Genomic DNA, 20120 nt, shown 5'->3' on the forward strand with positions numbered 1-20120 from the left:
CTTCTGTATAAACAAGTAGTTCAGTGTAACCAGATACTTGGTAAAGAAAAGTTTCTATGAAAAGTATTCCAGTTAATAAAAGGAAGAAATATAAGAATTAGGATACCAATGGTTTTCAAGTCCCTACTGAAATAATGAAATGATCAGCAGTTGCCACTGTGAATATACACACAAAAAAAACCTATTAAATATTTTTATTAAAATACCCAACCTGAATCAGATGAAGTCTTTGGAATATCAGATTACAGGAAATATATGAAAAAGAGGATGTTTTTAAATGACATGATGAGGGTGGAGTCATAAAAAATCCAGAAGAATAACTTGCTTCTTTGACAAAGAAATTCTCAAAAAAAAAAAAAAAAAGAAAAGAAAGAAAAGTAGAGAAACCTGTAGATTAAGTGAATAAAGATAATACAATGCATAGACCTTGTCTGGATTCAATTTCTAGCCAACTTTTTTTTTTTTTAATTATGAGACAATTGGGGGAAATTTTATTGCTGATTGGCTATTTGAGATTAAGGAATTGTTTTAGGTGACATAATGGTATTGTTACATATTTTTAAAGAGTCTTTATCTTTCAGAGAGACATAAAAACATATTTAGAATTGTGTGTGTGTTCGTCACTCAGTTGTGTCCAACTATCTGCAAGCCCATGGACTGTAGCTCACCAGGCTCCTCTGTCTTTGGGATTCTCTAGACAAGAATACTGGAGTGTGTTCTTATTCCCTTCTCCAGGGTATCTTCCTGACCCAGGGATCAAACCTGGGTCTCCTGCATTGCAGGCAGACTCTTCACCATCTGAGCTATCAGGGAAGCCCAAATATTTAGAATTAGCATGATATAATGCCTGGATTTTGCTTCAGTATTATTGAGTGGGAAGGCTAAGTGGAGGATATACATTAAAAATGTCCATGTGTTGTTGGTTATTATAGCTGGATGATAATTGGGAATTTATTGTATATTCCTTTTTCTATGTCTAAAATATTTCATGTTGACTTAAGAAAAAAAAAAGAGGAATGGGTTAGATTCAGGTTATGTTTGCAAGAAACCAAACATCTGGAAAGTGGGATCCATCTGGATGCTGGACTGTTTCACTTGTCATTCAGATGAGCAGATGCAAGCATGACTGTGGTCCTAAATCAAAGCGAAGTCATCAAAGGTACATGAAGATTTTTGCAAAGGGAACACAGCACAGATTACTTTAAAGGAATCAATTTGCACATCTGCATTTCTCAGCATACTCTTTCCTAATGTGTCTCCCCAAGTACAAATCTGCATATCTATGTGGGTCTTTCCCGCATCTCCCATCTCTTGCTCCCTGCATTCTTCTTCATCACTATACTTCGGGGTGTAAGCTGCCAACCATGAGAAGGGTGCCTGGCAAAGGGAAACTTCATTATAGTGCTTTCAGGGAACCCTCTTGTAACCCAAATTCCATACACTTACCCAGGACTTGCTGTTCTAGGTCAAGAGTAAAGGGTGGGACTGTAACCAGAGTATTCTGGCCTGTGTGGGGATGTCCTGTATGTAGGTATGCTGTAGATGGTGTGGCTGAGAGTAACAGCTAGTTTTCCCTTTCCTAACAACTATCAAATGTTCATCCCTCTTTAAGGAGAGCTTCTAAGAGAGCAGAGAATATAGATTGCTGAAAATGGCTCTTTCACTCACATCTTTAAATGTAAGCATTTTTCCAGCTTTTAAAAAAGTCCCTAGGATATGTCGATAGCAGGAAAGAAGAGCATCTCTGTGAAGATGAAACAGTACAGGATGTCAATGCTGATTCTTTTCAGTGTAACTGGAATCTTTCTGAGACTATCACATTTTTAAAGATTTACTGTATAAAACTGGTACATGAAAATCTTGTGATCTTTTTTCAGATTTTTTTTATTCGTCATTCAATAAGATGCTTAAATCTACTTTTTTAACCCATATGTATTATAAAACATTTACTTCAATATAGCCAATACTCATTTTATTTTATTATGTAAAATATTTAATACATGAAAGTATATGCTAGCTTGTCATACTATTAATTTTACATGTATGCTGCTGCTGCTGCTAAGTCGCTTCAGTCATGTCTGACTCTGTGCAACCCCATAGACGGCAGCCCACCAGGCTCCCCTGTCCCTGGGATTCTCCAGGCGAGAACACTGGAGTGGGTTGCCATTTCCTTCTCCAATGCATGAAAGTGAAAAGTGAAAGTGAAGTCGCTCAGTTGTGTCTGACTCTTAGCAACCCCATGGACTACAGCCCACCAGGGCCTCCATCCATGGGATTTTCCAGGCAAGAGTACTGGAGTGGGGTGCCATTGCCTTCTCCTTTACAAGTATAACTATATGCTAACCTATATAACTTTTTCTTTCATTAAATGCATAGTAAATATTTGTTTGGTATCTAAAGAAATCAATTAAATTGTTTCTGATTTTTATGCATGGTATTATTTAATTATTTGCCAAAGTCAAGCACCAGAGTTCTGCACACATGAGAACATATTTAACTAAGAAACCTCATTTTTTTTTTCATACTCCTCGCTTCAAAGATAGCTTACATATATAGCTATACATTTCACTGTATTATTTTTATTTCTTGGATATAATTAATCATATTAGACTTAAATCACTTTACACTTCCCCTGTCTACTTTTAATAATCTTCACTAAAATATGCATTCCATAATTTATCAGTAGTTTTCATAATATTTCTCAAAACATATTTTAACATTTATTTGAACTATAAGTGTAGCCAGGTTTTATTTGACAGGAAGTAACCTAATTTCACTTGCTGGTTGGACAATGACTGATTTTACCGGCTAGGTAAGCCTGGTGTAAATTACATGAGTTAAATCTTCAGCTCAAAGTTTTGGATAAAAATAGATTTAAAGTATGTAATGATAAAAAAAATATATCATATTGGAAAACATTTACTGAAATTAATGTTCCTATTTTCCAAGTCCTTTTTGAGTATATAATATGAAATAAGTTTCTTCCAAGTGAAGGAGTAACAGACGTAATTTAATAATCATTTGTTAAGACATGCCTTTTCATGTCTCAGAAAATGAGATAGGGAATAACTCAATAACTGGATGACAAATCATCTAATTATTTGCTTTCAATAAAAGTGAAGGAGTACCCAACCAAGCTGTCAGCCAATCAATCATTAAAAATCACCTGTGATTTTGCCATAAAACCCATTAAGAGTTCAGAGTATTGAATGGCAATGCTTCACTAAAACTCCTTTCATTCACATCTACTTAATTATGAGAACAAGTCTTCTCAATATGAGCATTTATAAATAAAAAAAGTAAGCAGGAAAAATTGATGCTGAGTGTGGTCTTATTCCAAAAATAATAACACTCAAATATGGAGACATAAAGTAATTGAAAACAAAACATCCCCATTTATCTCATTAAGATGCAATTCCAAAAAATTTACTTTTTGTGTTTAGTAATTATCAACAATTTGTAATGTGTTGATTGCTTTCAGCAATTCTGTACTAAAAATAATGTGATAACTCAATACTCGGAGTCATATAACATGTTTAAAAATTAATTTCAATTAATATACTGAAACAGTTGCAAAGAGGCATAATGGAGTGATCAATAAATTGCCTTCAAACACAAAATATATTAGAGCAGGGTAAAATTCTATGGAGGAAGTGGACTGGGAGTAAGAGTTCAAGAAGGAAAGAGAAAGAAATAAATAATCTATTAAAGAAGAGCTTGTTTGTATATATTTTTTAAAGGGTCAGAGAGTATCAATTTGCTAAGATGGTTAGATTACTCACTGGTTATATGTAAAGAAACGATTTAATGGTCTTGTTTTAAAATGTCAATATTCAGGATGGGTTGGAAGTTTTATGTTTTACAGCTATTTTAATTTATGATGAGAACTTTCCTGTGAACTTTAAAAAGACATGAATTTGAAGACCACTAATCTAGACTCCATAAGTACCCATTTGGTTCTGGCTTTCATCCCAAATGTTTCCTCTTCAGACAACCGTTACTGTCAGATGGTAAATCTCCCCGTAGGGGACATAATGTGACTCAGTGGGATAGCAAGCAACTCAGAAATCAAGAGCCTTGCAGCCCTGTGCTTTATGGAAGTCTGTCATAAATATTAGGCTGGGGGAAAATGAACAGAAATCTGGGGGGTAACTTCTTCATGCTAGCCAGGAGACTAGTGTGTTCAGCTTGTCCTCAGAACAAACACGTTAGTCAGGAGTCATCATTCCCACTTTGCCAACCTTAAAACTTTTAGCCGAAGTAAAACTGGGCTTGTTACTTGTCTAAGGTAGCAGAGAAAATAAGGACTAATTAGAACAGGGTGCTGAGGTTCAGCTCAGAACCCATTTCTGCCTGACTGCACTGCTGCAGTCTGGCCAGTATTCCATTGGACTTCTCAACAACGTGCACTTCTAAGGTGAAAAGATCCTCTACATTGGAAGCAATCTACAGAGTAAATACGGGCAAGGGAGGGTCCTCCATGCTGATTTCCCATTAATCACTGATGCAATGAAAGATGGCAGCCCCACCCTTGCTCACCCACCAGCGAGCTTAGAGGGGCAGCTGATGGAGAGAAATTCCCACCACCCTCGGTTCAGGTGGAGCTGGGGAGAAGCTGCAAGGCAATATTGCTTTAGGAACCAATAGTTGGAGGGGTGAAGGTAAAGGTAAGCGGACCTTGACCTTGTTCGACCTTCTGAGACTACAGTTGGCTGGAAGTGCTAACAATTCCTCACTTGTCCAATCATTCAGTTGTTATTGCCTACCTCCTATAAACCAGGTAACGGACTCAATTCATGCTCCATGTTTGGGTAGCACAATTATATTAACTATATACTGACTCTGTTGTAAAGCATGACACACAGTGGCTTTATGAAGGATCCGTGTATTAAATTTCTAAATCTCCCTATAGGGGCTTGGGATACTGTTTTAAGGTGAAAACCCTCTCTGACGCTTGGAGGAGACCTGTGTGTGCATCAGGTCTTATCTGAATGCATTTTCTATAAGCCTTCTCTGACTACTCTTTATCAGTTTTGGACTCTGAATAATAAAAGACAGGTGAACAAGTTCAAGTGTGTACATCAATGTGGCACGAACAGGGAGGTACCGAAACAAAGCAGGTGCTGTTCCTGTCTTAGGTGTGAATGCAGTCCTCATCGTGGTGGCATAAGAATCCCAACTGGTATCACCTGCTAAGAGCACAATAAACTGGTTTTAAATGTGGCAGACAGCATAGTTTGATCAAATGTTATTTCAATACTTAAAGCAATTTTGCAAGAGACAAACATTTTGAGTGGTAATGTAGAGTCTAAAGGAATGAAGGCCAACTTGTGAGCTCCACCAGGGAAGAAGGGAAGCTCAATTTAATCATCTGAGTTTCCCCCCTAAATAAAACTGTGTTCAGCCGTGTCTGATCCTTTGAGACCCCATGGACTGTAGCCCGCCAGACTCCTCTGTCCATAGGATTTCCTGGGCAAGAATACTGGAGTAGTTTGCCATTTCCATCTCCAGGGGATCTTCCCGACCCAGGGATCCAACCCATGTCGCCCACATTGGCAGGCAGATACTTTACCACCGAGCCACCAGGGAAGCCCTCCTTTAAGTTACTCGAATAAGTCTATTGTTTTCCTTGAGAATTCACATTGGCTGTTTTCAAGAATTTGAGCAAGTGAATTAGAAGATAGAATGGTAGAAATAAATGAATCAGAGAGAATAAAAGAAAAACGAATTAAAAGAAATGAGGACAATCTCAGAGACCTCCAGGACAATATTAAACGCTACAACATTTGAATCATAGGGGTTCCAGAAGAAGAAGACAAAAAGAAAGACCATGAGAAAATACTTGAGGAGATAATAGTTGAAAACTTCCCTAAACTGGGGAAGGAAATAATCACCCAAGTCCAAGAAACCCAGAGAATCCCAAACAGGATAAACCCAAGGCGAAACACCCCAAGACACATATTAATCAAATTAACAAAGATCAAACACAAAGAACAAATACTAAAAGCAGCAAGGGAAAAACAACAAATAACACACAAGGGAATTCCCATAAGGATAACAGCTGATCTTTCAATAGAAACTCTTCAAGCCAGGAGGGAATGGCAAGACATACTTAAAATGATGAAAGAAAATAACCTACAGCCCAGATTATTGTACCCAGCAAGGATTTCATTCAAGTATGAAGGAGAAATCAAAAGCTTCTCAGACAAGCAAAAGCTGAGAGAATTTTGCACCACCAAACCAGCTCTCCAACAAATACTAAAGGATATTCTCTAGACAGGAAACACAAAAATGGTGTATAAATTCAACCCCAAACAATAAAGTAAATGGCAACGGATCATACTTATCAGTAATTACCTTAAACGTAAATGGGTTGAATGCCCCAACCAAAAAGACAAAGACTGGCTGAATGGATACAAAAACAAGACCCCTACATATGTTGTCTACAGGAGACCCACCTCAAAACAGGGGACACATACAGACTGAAAGTGAAGGGCTGGAAAAAGATTTTCCATGCAAATAAGGACCAAAAGAAAGCAGGAGTAGCAATACTCATATCAGATAAAATAGACTTTAAAACAAAGGCTGTGAAAAGAGACAAAGAAGGTCACTACATAATGATCAAAGGATCAATCCAAGAAGAAGATATAACAATTATAAATATATATGCACCCAACATGGGAGCACCGCAGTATGTAAGACAAATGCTAACAAGTATGAAAGGAGAAATTAACAATAACACAATAACAGTGGGAGACTTTAATACCCCACTCACACCTAAGGATAGATCAACTAAACAGAAAATTAACAAGGAAACACAAACTTTAAATGATACAATAGACCAGTTAGACCTAATTGATATCTATAGGACATTTCATCCCAAAACAATGAATTTCACCTTTTTCTCAAGCGCATGGAACCTTCTCCAGGATAGATCACATCCTGGGCCATAAAGCTAGCCTTGTAAATTCAAAAAATAGAAATCATTCCAAGCATCTTTTTCTGACCACAACGCAGTAAGATTAGATCTCAATTACAGGAGAAAAACTATTAAAAATTCCAACATATGGAGGACTAACAACACCCTGCTGAATAACCAACAAATCACAGAAAAAATCAAAAAGAAATCAAAATTTGCATAGAAACGAATGAAAATGAAAATACAACAACCCAAAACCTGTGGGACACAGTAAAAGCAGTCCTAAGGGGAAAGTTCATAGCAATACAGGCACACCTCAAGAAACAAGAAAAAAAGTCAAATAAATAACCTAACTCTACACCTAAAGCAACTAGAAAAGGAAGAAATGAAGAACCCCAGGGTTAGTAGAAGGAAAGAAATCTTAAAAATTAGAGCAGAAATAAATGCAAAAGAAACAAAAGAGACCATAGCAAAAATCAACAAAGCCAAAAGCTGGTTCTTTGAAAGGATAAATAAAATTGATAAACCATTAGCCAGACTCATCAAGAAACAAAGGGAGAAAAATCAAATCAATAAAATTAGAAACGAGAGATCACAACAGACAACACAGAAATACAAAGGATCATAAGAGACTATTATCAACAATTATATGCCAATAAAATGGACAATGAGGAAGAAATGGACAAATTCTTAGAAAAGTACAACTTTCCAAAACTCGACCAGGAAGAAATAGAAAACCTTAACAGACCCATCACAAGCACGGAAATTGAAACTGTAATCAAAAATCTTCCAGCAAACAAAAGCCCAGGTCCAGACGGCTTCACAGCTGAATTCTACCAAAAATTTAGAGAAGAGCTAACACCTATCCTGCTCAAACTCTTCCAGAAAATTGCAGAGGAAGGTAAACTTCCAAACTCATTCTATGAGGCCACCATCACCCTAATACCAAAACCTGACAAAGATCCCACAAAAAAGAAAACTACAGGCCAATATCACTGATGAACATAGATGCAAAAATCCTAAACAAAATTCTAGCAATCAGAATCCAACAACATATTAAAAAGATCATACACCATGACCAAGTGGGCTTTATCCCAGGGATGCAAGGATTCTTCAATATCTGCAAATCAATCAATGTAATACACCACATTAACAAATTGAAAAACAAAAACCATATGATTATCTCAATAGATGCAGAGAAAGCCTTTGACAAAATTCAACACCCATTTATGATAAAAACTCTCCAGAAAGCAGGAATAGAAGGAACATACCTCAACATAATAAAACTATATATGACAAACCCACAGCAAACATTATCCTCAATGGTGAAAAATTGAAAGCATTTCCTCTAAAGTCAGGAACAAGACAAGGGTGCCCACTTTCACCATTACTATTCAACATAGTTTTGGAAGTTTTGGCCACAGCAATCAGAGCAGAAAAAGAAATAAAAGGAATCCAAATTGGAAAAGAAGAAGTAAAACTCTCACTATTTGCAGATGACATGATCCTCTACATAGAAAACCCTAAAGACTCCACCAGAAAATTACTAGAATTAATCAATGATTATAGTAAAGTTGCAGGATATAAAATCAACACACAGAAATCCCTTGCATTCCTATACACTAATAATGAGAAAACAGAAAGAGAAATTAAGGAAACAATTCCATTCACCATTGCAACAAAAAAAGAATAAAATACTTAGGAATATATCTACCTAAAGAAACTAAAGACCTATATATAGAAAAACTATAAAACACTGGTGAAAGAAATCAAAGAGGACACTAATAGATGGAGAAATATACCATGTTCATGGATTGGAAGAATCAATATAGTGAAAATGAGTATACTACCCAAAGCAATTTATAGATTCAATGCAATCCCTATCAAGCTACCAACAGTATTCTTCACAGAGCTAGAACAAATAATCACAATTTGTATGGAAATACAAAAAACCTCGAATAGCCAAAGCGATCTTGAGAAAGAAAAATGGAACTGGAGGAATCAACCTACCTGACTTCAGGCTCTACTACAAAGCCACAGTTATCAAGACAGTATGGTACTGGCACAAAGACAGAAATATAGATCAATGGAATAAAATAGAAAGCCCAGAGATAAATCCACGCACATATGGACACCTTATCTTTGACAAAGGAGGCAAGAATATACAATGGATTAAAGACAATCTCTTTAACAAGTGGTGCTGGGAAATCTGGTCAACCACTTGTAAAAGAATGAAACTAGAACACTTTCTAACACCATATACAAAAATAAACTCAAAATGGATTAAAGATCTCAACATAAGACCAGAAACTATAAAACTCCTAGAGGAGAACATAGGCAAAACACTCTCTGACATACATCACAGCAGGATCCTCTATGACCCACCTCCCAGAATATTGGAAATAAAAGCAAAAATAAACAAATGGGACCTAATTAAACTTAAAAGCTTCTGCACATCAAAGGAGACTATTAGCAAGGTGAAAAGACAGCCTTCAGAATGGGAGAAAATAATAGCAAATGAAGCAACCGACAAACAACTAATCTCAAAAATATACAAGCAACTCCTACAGCTCAACTCCAGAAAAATAAATGACCCAATCAAAAAATGGGCCAAAGATCTAAATAGACATTTCTTCAAAGAAGACATACAGATGGCTAACAAACACATGAAAAGATGCTCAACATCATTCATTATCAGAGAAATGCAAATCAAAACCACTATGAGATACCATTTCACACCAGTCAGAATGGCTGCGATCCAAAAGTCTACAAATAATAAATGCTGGAGAGGGTGTGGAGAAAAGGGAACCCTCTTACACTGTTGGTGGGAATGCAAACTAGTACGGCCACTATGGAGAACAGTGTGGGAGATTCCTTAAAAAACTGGAAATAGAACTGCCTTATGATCCAGCAATCCCACTGCTGGGCATACACACTGAGGAAACCAGAAGGGAAAGAGACACGTGTACCCCAATGTTCATCGCAGCACTGTTTATAATAGCCAGGACATAGAAGCAACCTAGATGTCCATCAGCAGATGAATGGATAAGAAAGCTGTGGTACATATACACAATGGAGTATTACTCAGCCATTAAAAAGAATACATTTGAATCAGTTCTAATGAGGTGGATGAAACTGGAGCCTATTATACAGAGTGAAGTAAGCCAGAAGGACAAACACCAATACAGTATACTAACGCATATATATGGAATTTAGAAAGATGGTAACGATAACCCTGTATACGAGACAGCAAAAGAGACACTGATGTATAGAACAGGCTTATGGACTCTGTGGGAGAGGGAGAGGGTGGGAAGATTTGGGAGAATGGCATTGAAACATGTGAAATGTCATGTATGAAACGAGATGCCAGTCCAGGTTCAATGCACGATGCTGGATGCTTGGGACTGGTGCACTGGGACGACCCAGAGGGATGGTATGGGGAGGGAGGAGGGAGGAGGGTTCAGGATGGATTTTCTTTTAAAAATAAAAAAAAAAAAAAGAATTTGAGCAATACATAAAAATATAAAGGGAGTTCACCTGAAATTCTATCATCTTAATGCACTCACTATCACTGTTTTAATGCCTGACTTTTCATGCATCATATTGGATACATCTGTAAAGGCATGAACTGATTTTACACAAAGGGGGTCATAGTTTGCAAGTCAGGTTCTCTCCTGGAGCCCTTCTCCATACTCCTTCCTGCTCATGCTGTCCTCACCCTCCACCCATCCCTCCTCCCAGGTTAACAGTTGTGCCTGTTTCTTTCCAGACTTTCAGACCAGCAGACATAATCATATACAGATTGATATATATGTACATCAATTCGGTAACAAACTGGTTTGTAAAATGTTTTTTAAATTTCCCCTATTCTTTATTTATTTTTAATTTTTTGGCTATATGACATGGCATGTGGAATCTAGTTCCCTGGCCAGGAATCAAACCCATGCCTCCTGCCTTGGAAGTGTGGAGTCTTAACCACTGGACTGCGAGGGAAATCCCAATGTATTGGGCTTTAGTCCTATTTTGTTTTACAAAAACAGGCTCATCCTACACAAAGTAACCTTCATGTATCTCTTCTATCTGTCACTTAATAGCATGATATGAAAATCCCTCGTCTGCTGCAGCTCCAATTCATTCTTTGTAATGACTGCGCAAGATTGTATAGTATGGTGAAGTCACTCAGTTGTGTCCCACTCTTTGCGACCCCATGGACTGTAGCCCACTAGGCTCCTCTGTCCATGGGATTTTCCAGGCAAGAATACTGGAGTGGGTTGCCATTTCCTTCTCCAGGGGATCTTCGTGACCCAGGGATCGAGCTAGGGTCTTCCACATTGCAGGCAGACTCTTTACCAGCTGAGCCACCAGGGAATCCCATTGTATGGTATAGATGTTCTGTAAAGCTGTGAGAGTGGGTGAGCTCAGCAAGGGACGGAGTGTCATTAGAAGAGCTGATGTCCGAAGGCTGAAACCCAGGCCTGTCCAATATCAAGAGGTTTGGGAGATGAGGAGCAGCTGGAGAAGGAGGCTGAGAAGAGTGTAAGATGAGCAGAGAACCAGGAGGCTGTGGATGGCGGAAAAAAAAAGGAGTTTCCAGGAGGAGGGAGGGACCACCTACAAGGCAAATGCCCCTGGCAGACCCAGGAGAGTGTGGACAGAGAATTCACTGCTGTGCTTAGTCACTTAGTCCTGTCTGATTCTTTTCAACCCTATGTACTATAGCCTGTCAGGCTCCTCTGTCCATGGGATTCTCCATGCAAGAATACTAGAGTGGGTTGCCATGCCCTCCTCCAAGAGATCTTCCCAACCCAGATATCAAAGCCAGGTCTCCTGCATTGGCAGACCCTAGAACTGATCTGCCCAACCTCTCATTGCCAACAGAGTACCACCAAATTACTTGGGAATATAGTTTTAAATTTTAATTCAGTGGTCATTTGCTCCTTCATAGCTTGGCAGTTACCTGTGGCTTTTTACATTTCACTAACACCGGGGTGAAATGATCTCTTCACATTTGGTGAGTTTCACCTCCACCTGAGGCTCCCCTAGTCTAATGAAAGGCTTAGCCCCTTCCTGTCATGCTCTGTCCCTCTGCTTGCAGACTCCTGTCTACTCTCTGATCCCGTCATACTAGAAATGACATTATCCTTTGATTCTCCTGCTTCACTTTACACTTGAAAGCATTTTATTCCAATTGCAGAATTAATGCTCTTTGTTGAGAGAATTTCAAGCATAGACAAGTAAGTGGGGAAAAACTGTGAGGTGGTGCTGCTCTCTAAAGAACCATCACTGAGCCTGAAGCTCTGAGTTTGACAGAGAAATCAGGAAGTTTTTTCTAAGCAACACCAGCCTAGGCCCCATCACTCTTGGCAGACGCAAGGAAGGATGTGAGGCGAGGAACATCCTGGATTATCTGTTGGACCCTAAATGCAATTTCAACATCCACATAAGAGAGAGGCAGAGGGAGGTTGAGGAGGCCATTGTGAGCATGCAGGCTGAGACTGGAGTGATGGGGCCACAGGTCAAGAGTGCCGACAGCCACCAGAAGCTGGAAGACGCAAGGCAGGACTCTCCCCGGAAGCCACCAGAGGGGGTGCAGCCATGTCAATAGCTTGATTGGAGGCAGAATCAACGAGACCTGGTGATGACCTTGAGGTGTCAGTGCCCTCCCCTCTACTTTGAGCAGCTGGGATCCTCCTCACTGCACTTCTGTGTCTAGGAGGACAAGGAGTGTAATTTTGTACATGAGTCTGAGGCTCTCCTGTGACATCCAATGGCCTGTGGTAGACAGATGAATATTTTGGTCTGAGATTGAGGAGGAGTTTATGAGCTAAAGATTAGAGAGACATGAATTGGCACTTGAAGCCCTGTGGCAGGATGTGGCCACTCAGAGTATGTAAACCAAGAGGGATACACCTTGGAGGATCGCAACATTCCCAGACAAGAGAGGGGAGAGCAGACAGTGAAAGAAACCAAGACAGCATGGCTAGATAGGGAGATGAGATTCAAGGGGAATGCGAAGGGGGAGATCCTGGTGAGGAGCACCCCCCCCCACACACGCACACAAACATGCACCTTCCTCTGCCTCTCCTGTTTGCCTGGACACCACAGAGAAACTCGGTGTTGTAAATATTTTTGTATTATTTTTTTTTCATCTGCTATTTGTAATTTACAAAGGGATGAATGGGATGAAAGTATACATTTCATTCATTCTCCTGGGACTGCAATCCTAGGGAATTTACAGTTGAACAATCCCCACTGCTCTGGAGCCACCAGGGAACCACAATTACCCAGCTAGAGGGCTGCAGTGGGTTATTATTGCCATGAGAAAGGCCAGGATGGAGCTGACTACACAGTAATCACGCCACTAGCATCACAGCTAGAGTGGCTCTCCCTCCACCGACACAAAAAGCTGAGTTAGTAAACCCGCAGCATTTGCATGCAGAATTAGTATTAAAAGCACTGCCTCTGTTAGATACAAGATCCCTTTGAAAGAAAGGGATGCGAAGATTAGAAGCCAGTACCAAAGGCTCTAGTTCCCAGCCTCTGCTGCCTATGCGCCTGGGGGTCGCGTCTCTGCATTCTTCAGCCCTGCCCCCCTTTCTGGGCTGTTTCTCAGATCCTGCCTGGGGTCAGGGTTCCCCCTGGGTCTGCTCTCTTCAGAGCTCCCCACCACCGTTTCGTCTTTGTCTTTAGCCTTGTTCTCCCAAAGGTGTCAGTCCTCCCTTTCCCTTGTACCCTCCTGGGCATTTCACGGGGCGTTTAAACAACTGAGCGTTTTAGGGAGGGGTTTGGCAGGAGTTAGGGCGAAGGGCTGGGGAGAGGCAAGGTCATGAAGGCCCTTTCATTCTCCCTGAATTCCCAGCCTCTATTTAAATTGAGTTCCATCCATAAGATCGCGGTATCTTGAAGACCTGGGCAGCCTTCGCCCTAGGTACCCCAGCTCCAGGAGAGACCCCGCCCCCGAACCTCGCCGGGCCAGGTGGCAGGGTCCGCAGGCTTACTTGGCCGTCTCTTGTTGCCATATTGAGAAGGGCACGCATCTTCCGGCCCAGGCTCTGCCATTCTTGCTCCAAGAGGCCGTCGTCGCGGGGCGCTTTCCACCAGCTCGACTGGGTGCTGCGGTGGAGGCTGTTTTGTGACGCGTCGCCATGGAGACGCAGGAGGGTCCCGACAGCTCATCTCCGGTGCACCGAGGTGCTGAGCGCTTCACCAGGCCGGCTGAGGACACGCTGTGCGATGGTAAAAGGATGTGTTTCTAGTGCCATGGATACCCTACTTTTGTGTATTTGTGTAATTCATGCAATAAGCTTTCCTGAGCACTGTCATACATTTGGGAAGAGGAGCAAAAGGGGATTAGACTGAAGAAAGTAATATTGTCCGGCTTTAACTGCAGATGTTCATCTTTGCGCAGTTTTCAGCTTAAGCGAATGAAGGCTAAATTGTCAGGGATCTTGCAGGATCTGAGCAAGAGGAAGTAGGAATCAAGCAAGAAGACAAAATCACAAGTCATGTGTGTCAGTGGAACTAGAGCCAGAGTCTCTGAGATAGGTCCATGCTATCAAACGGGCGACCCCAGCACAGGAATTAGGGGACAGTGGGAAGGTGGAAAGTGTGCTTGGAAAGAGGACTGAGCAGCGATGTGCGGGACCCCATTCTCCTCTCCAGGCCATGTTCCTGGCACCAAAAACTGTGTTTTGTACTTGTTGATTTAACTGTTCTTCTGTCCCCACAGATTGGACTGTGTCTCTCTCCCCCAGGTATGTTAGCATTTTCACAGAATGTAGAGGGTTTTATATTATTGGCAGCTACCTGGTAATCTGGTACATACTAGCAGTTTAGTAATATTGAATGTCTCCAAGTTAGGATACAGCTATTACCTACTTCCTTAGCTGATAAAGAATCTGCCTGAAATGAGGGAGATCTGTGTTCTATCCCTGGGTTGGGAAGATCTCCTGGAGAAGGGAAAGACTACCCACTCCAGTATTCTGGCCTGGAGAACTCCGTGGACTGTATAGTCCATGGGGTGGAAAGGAGTCGGACATGACTGAGCAACTTTCTCTATCATTACCCACTTAGGGCTTCCCAGGTGGCGCTAGTGGTAAAGAACCTGACTGCCAATACAGGAGATGCCAAAGACTACCCACTCCAATATTGTCGCCTGGAGGAGTCCATGGATGGAGGAGCCTGGAAGGCTACAATCCAGGGGTCGCAAAGAGTCAGATGTGACTGAAGTGACTTAGCATGGGTTACCCACTTCGGTGCAAAGAGAAAACAGTAAATATGCATTGGATACTGCCAGCTCCACGTTTAAAAAGCAATTTACGACAATCCCTTATTCTTTCAAAGAGTTATTCTAACACAGACCTTAGATAAACATGTTTACATGCAAGTACTAAAAAGTCCTTCATTTTTAGCCTAAAAATGAAGTGCTAAATAAGAATTTTCTGAGAGTAGAGTCCCATCCATGTAATGGAATGAATATAACACATTTAGACTCTGAAATTTGTTGCAATGAATGGTGGGACACACAGACTTCTATGGTATTAGAAGGAATGCATCTAAATTAAGATTTAGTAGTGAAGTCTAAATTAAGCAAGTAACACCCAATAACAGATTACTGTCTGGAAATAGTAGAGCTCATTAGCATAGTATAATTTAAAAGAGGTATATTTTAAAAATAGAGGAGTGAGTATATAGAATTTTAAAAGTGAATTTTTATTAATATCTTATATTTGACTTCTCCAGGCAGGCTGTGAAATGGGCAAGGGGTGGGGTGGGTTGGGTACACACTGAACTGAGAGCCAGAAGATCTGTCAGTTTTTACCTGGGGGCCTTGGGCACAAAGCAGATACAGTTCCAAGTCTCAGCTTTCTTATCTGTAAAGTGAATATACGACTACCCACCTCACTGGGCTGTAGAAACGAATAATTCTAACAATACTTGATAAATCATAAAGCCATACACACCTATGGTATTGCTCTTTTGTCTCATTGCTCTTCTGATCTTCATTCCTTTTTGTAGTCTTTCATTTCTGCTTCAAAATGGATGGTTCTTACAGGTCCATTTCATCGTGAACAGTACAGTGCTCTTCTTGCCTTTGAATTTGGGTTCCTTGAGGCAACTAGAGATTTCCCTGGTGGCTCAGACAGTAAAGCATCTGCCAACAATGCGGGAGACCCTGGTTCAAACCCTGGGTCGGGAAGATCTCCCGGAGAAGGAAATGGTAACCCATTCCAGTATTCTTGCCTGGAAAATCCCATGGACGGAGAAGCCAGGTAGGCTACAGTCCATAGGGTCACAAAGAGTCGGACGCGACTGAGCGACTTCACTTTCACTTTCACTTGAGACAACTCCATTCAAGGATTAAGTAGAAATGTTTCCCTTTCTTCTTTCCCATAACAGATACTAAGCACCAAAAGTGAGCCGTATGATGTATGTTAGAGGCATTAAGGGTTATTACTTGAGCTTTGGGGTAGGGGGGGGGGGGAGGCAGTGAAAGCAACCTAAAAGGATTGACTGAGCTGAGCTCCCTTGGAGAGTAAGATCAAACAAGTCCATCCTAAAGGAAATCAACCCTGAATATTCACTGGAAGGACTGATGCTGAGGCTGAAGCTCCAATACTTTGGCCACCTGATGCAAAGAGCTGACTCACTGGAAAAGACCCTGGTGCTAGGAAAGATTGAAGGCAGGAGGAGAAGGGGCGACAGAGGATGAGATGGTTGGATGGCACCACTGATTCAATGGACATGAGTCTGAGCAAACTCCAGGAGACAGGGAAGCCTGGTGTGCTGCGGTCCATGGTGTTGCAAAGAGTCAGACACAATTGAGCGACTGAACAAGCTTCCAAGGGCACTCAGAAGGCAACCAGGTGAACAGGGAGTGGCGCCCAAAGGCTGAGTGAGGCCCCAGAAGCGGGGACCGGCCTGTGTCCTTCAAAACCCCTGAGAACCTGGTGTTGCCATTCTATGAAAGAGGAGGGAGAGAGCCTAGCAGAAGGCCCAGCAGCCACTCTGGGAAACTTGGGCTCCACCTGAATGTGAGGAGAATGAAGTGGATTAGGCAACAGTGTGAAGGATCAGTTTAAGTAAATCCTCTTTTCCAGGAGTGAGAGAGGCAAGGTTCCATATCCCCTGCCAAAGTGAGTCAATCACACAGAAACTAAGACACTGAGTCTTCCAATACGCCTTTGAAAGAGTTTTGAATTGATCAAAACCAAATGGGGGCTTCCCAAGTGGCTCTAGTGGTAAAGAACCCACCTATCAATGTGGGAGACATGAGAGGCAGGTTCATTCCCTGGGTCAGGAAGATCCCCTGGAGAAGGAAATGGCAACCCACTCCAGTACTCTTCCCTAGAGAATCCCACGGACGGAGGATTCTCCCTGGCTGCAGTCCATGGGGTCACAAAGAGTCAGACACGACTGAAGGGACTTGGCACACACACAAAACCAGTTGAGAGTAGCTGCATTGAATGGGTTAAATGTTAATTGGTTATTCCCAATTTAAATGATTACAATCAATTTCTGTCTGCCATGCACATGGCCAGAAGAAACATGAGATGAAGAAGTAAGGACAGGGGTGGGTGGTGGAGGGAGGAGACAGCAAGGAAAGAACACTTGAATTTTGCCCATGTAAGAGAAGAGAGTCTAGTGGGGGAAGAGGGAATGGGTCAGGTAGAGGGTTATTACCTGAAAGGAGAGAAGAGTAACCAAGTTCATAGGCCAAGGCTAAGGAGCCACGAGAGAGAACTTGACCCTCCAGGGAGGGTGGATGGGGCCCCAGCCTGGAGGAAGTAGATGTGCCAGGAAGTGATCCCCAAACTGAGCATGTCTGCCACAACCTGGGCATCTGGTGAGGACACAGGTTCTGAGTCAGTAAGTCAGGGCAGAGGGTGGGGAGAGGGTAAGATTCTGCTTTTCTAACAAGACCCGCAGGTGATTCACGACATTTGAGATGGATAGATCTAGAACCGTGTCCCGGGACCAGCAGCCTTGGCATCACCTGGGAGCTTGTTAGAAACACAGATGCTCAGGCTCCATCCAGACCTCCTGGATCAGGATCTGCAGCCTCACCCTCAAGAGATTCCAGGGCACATTCCAGCCTGAGGAGCTCTGCTTCGGTTGACACGAGATGCAAGCTTGGAGAGGGAGTGGGAAAGAGTTGGTGGGAGACTCGGCTGGTGGCTGCTTCCAAAAGCCCAGAAAAGGTCACAGATATTCTTCAGCGATGCCAAGTGCTTTGGGTACCAATATGATGAGTGGGGTTTTTCTGACTTGCTTGTTGTATTTGGGCAAAAGACTTCCAGTTACTATGTGGTATGCAGTGCTTTTATTTTTATTCAAGTCTCTTCATGTAAAAAAAAAAAAAAAATACTGCCATTTCTCTTTTAGCTGATTGATTGCCTTGTAAAACATTTCCTCAGTTTCTGTGATGGACTCTGTGTTATTAAGGGTTCTCTAGAGAAACAGAACCAATAGTGTGTGTGTATACAGAGAGAGAGACTTAGTTTAAGGAATTGGCTCCCACACTTGTGGGGCCTGGCAATTCCTAAATCTGCAAAGTAGGCCAGCAAGCCAGAGGCCCAGGATGGCCTGGGGCAGAATGAGGTCCAGGTCTTCCTGAGGTCACCTGGTTCCTATCTGCCACCAACAGGGGTTGTGGTTAAGCAATCCAAGAATGACTGCTATCCTTCCATTGAAAAATCCAGAAAAGAAAATCCCATACTAGTCTCTATTAGGACAGTCCAGTTTAACAGGGTAAATTCTAAGCTCTGCTTCTAACTTGCCACTCACCAAACTCACATTTTATTCAAATAAAGCCGTAACAGCAAGTTCAGACCTTTGATTCTATCAAAACCTTGTCAATAGTACATACATGTCACCTCCCTCCTGGGCCATCTCTCTTGTCTTCTGATTCTTGAGTTTTTGTCTTCTCTGAACTCTTAAGAGTAATTATTCATGCCTTACACTGTTGGTTCTCTCCAGTTTATTCAAGCCATGAGTATCAAGTGTGAACATTCATTTAAAATCTGTTGGGCCAGCATTTATCCTTCCAAATGAATGTTCTCTTCTTCAAAGTAATCATTTATTATACTGACACTGCTATTGCTTAAAGCATCTTTGAAATGCGTTAGAAACTCTGTTCAGAAATTGATGCACATTCTTTTGAATTTCTTAAATATGGGTATAACTTTGCTCTTTGAAGATAGAGTACTTGAAACAGAAGACGTTTGAGCTGATAATTAAGGTAAGCAATCGAGTTAGGCAGTGTTATCCTTTGGCCAAAATTCAAACTCTAACCATGAGGTAATAAGATAAAAATTCCCTCCTGTAGATAATGTCCGGATTTGCATTCTTTTGGAACAAATTAATAGCTTAAAGTGACTCTTTCACTGAGAGCTTCTGTAATCTGTCACTTGGATAAATCAATCATTACATGTTTATTTTAAAACTAAATTTTACACTTACCGTCATTAATTTTATCACCAAAACTGGATCATAAGCATTTTAGATGCTTTCAATTTTGAATGTGTCCCTGAGCACTGATACTATTGTTCTTACTAGCTGAGCACCTGTCTGTTACAAGACTGGACACTCCTTAAAAGCAAGGGCTATGTTTTAGGCACCATTACTCACCAGCCCTCGGCTTCCCTGGTGGCTCAGATGGTAAAGAATCCACCTATAATGTGGGAGACCTGGGTTCAATTCCTAGGACGGGAAGATCCCCTCGAGGAGGGCATGGCAACCCCCTCCAGTATTCTTGCCCAGAGAATTCCATGGACAGAGGAGCCTGGCAGGCTAAGTCCATGGGGTTTCAAAGAGTCAGACACAACTGACCAGCTAAGCACACATACGTATTTCCTTAAAGGCCGTGGATAGACTTTGCTAAGTGAATATCGAATGAGTGAATGCACTTGGTTCCGAGTCAACTGATAACAAATTTTAATGATAAAAGAAAACTTTTAGATCTTTAGTCCATTCCTGGAGTGATGACTGATGGCTTTTCAAAAAATGGACTTTGTCAATTTTTGTGAATAGAGTTTCTATTCCCTTTGGGAAGTATATACTATTGGATATCCACCTAAGGTTTATTTGCTCTGGTATAAAACTTATTTGATTGTTAATATTCTTCATTTTGCACTGAATTTGAATAATAAACATTTATAATTTTCTGTTATTAAGGAAGATTCCCATTTTCTGAAACATC

The 20120-nt window shown here is 41.2% G+C and overlaps 1 protein-coding gene across 1 annotated transcript in view; it reads right to left on the reverse strand.

Annotated features, from left to right (window-relative positions):
- TEX26 (testis expressed 26) overlaps positions 1-14196 on the reverse strand; it is a 28362-nt gene extending 14166 nt beyond the window's left edge. The window contains exon 1 of the mRNA XM_070380839.1: positions 13918-14196. Within this exon, the coding sequence (XP_070236940.1) occupies positions 13918-14066 (149 nt within the window). The 5' untranslated portion in view covers positions 14067-14196. The remainder of the gene's footprint in view (positions 1-13917) is intronic.
- Positions 14197-20120: the final 5924 nt, after the last annotated feature.

This window comes from Bos mutus, chromosome 12, assembly GCF_027580195.1.
Source record: "Bos mutus isolate GX-2022 chromosome 12, NWIPB_WYAK_1.1, whole genome shotgun sequence".
Taxonomy (NCBI): domain Eukaryota; kingdom Metazoa; phylum Chordata; class Mammalia; order Artiodactyla; family Bovidae; genus Bos; species Bos mutus.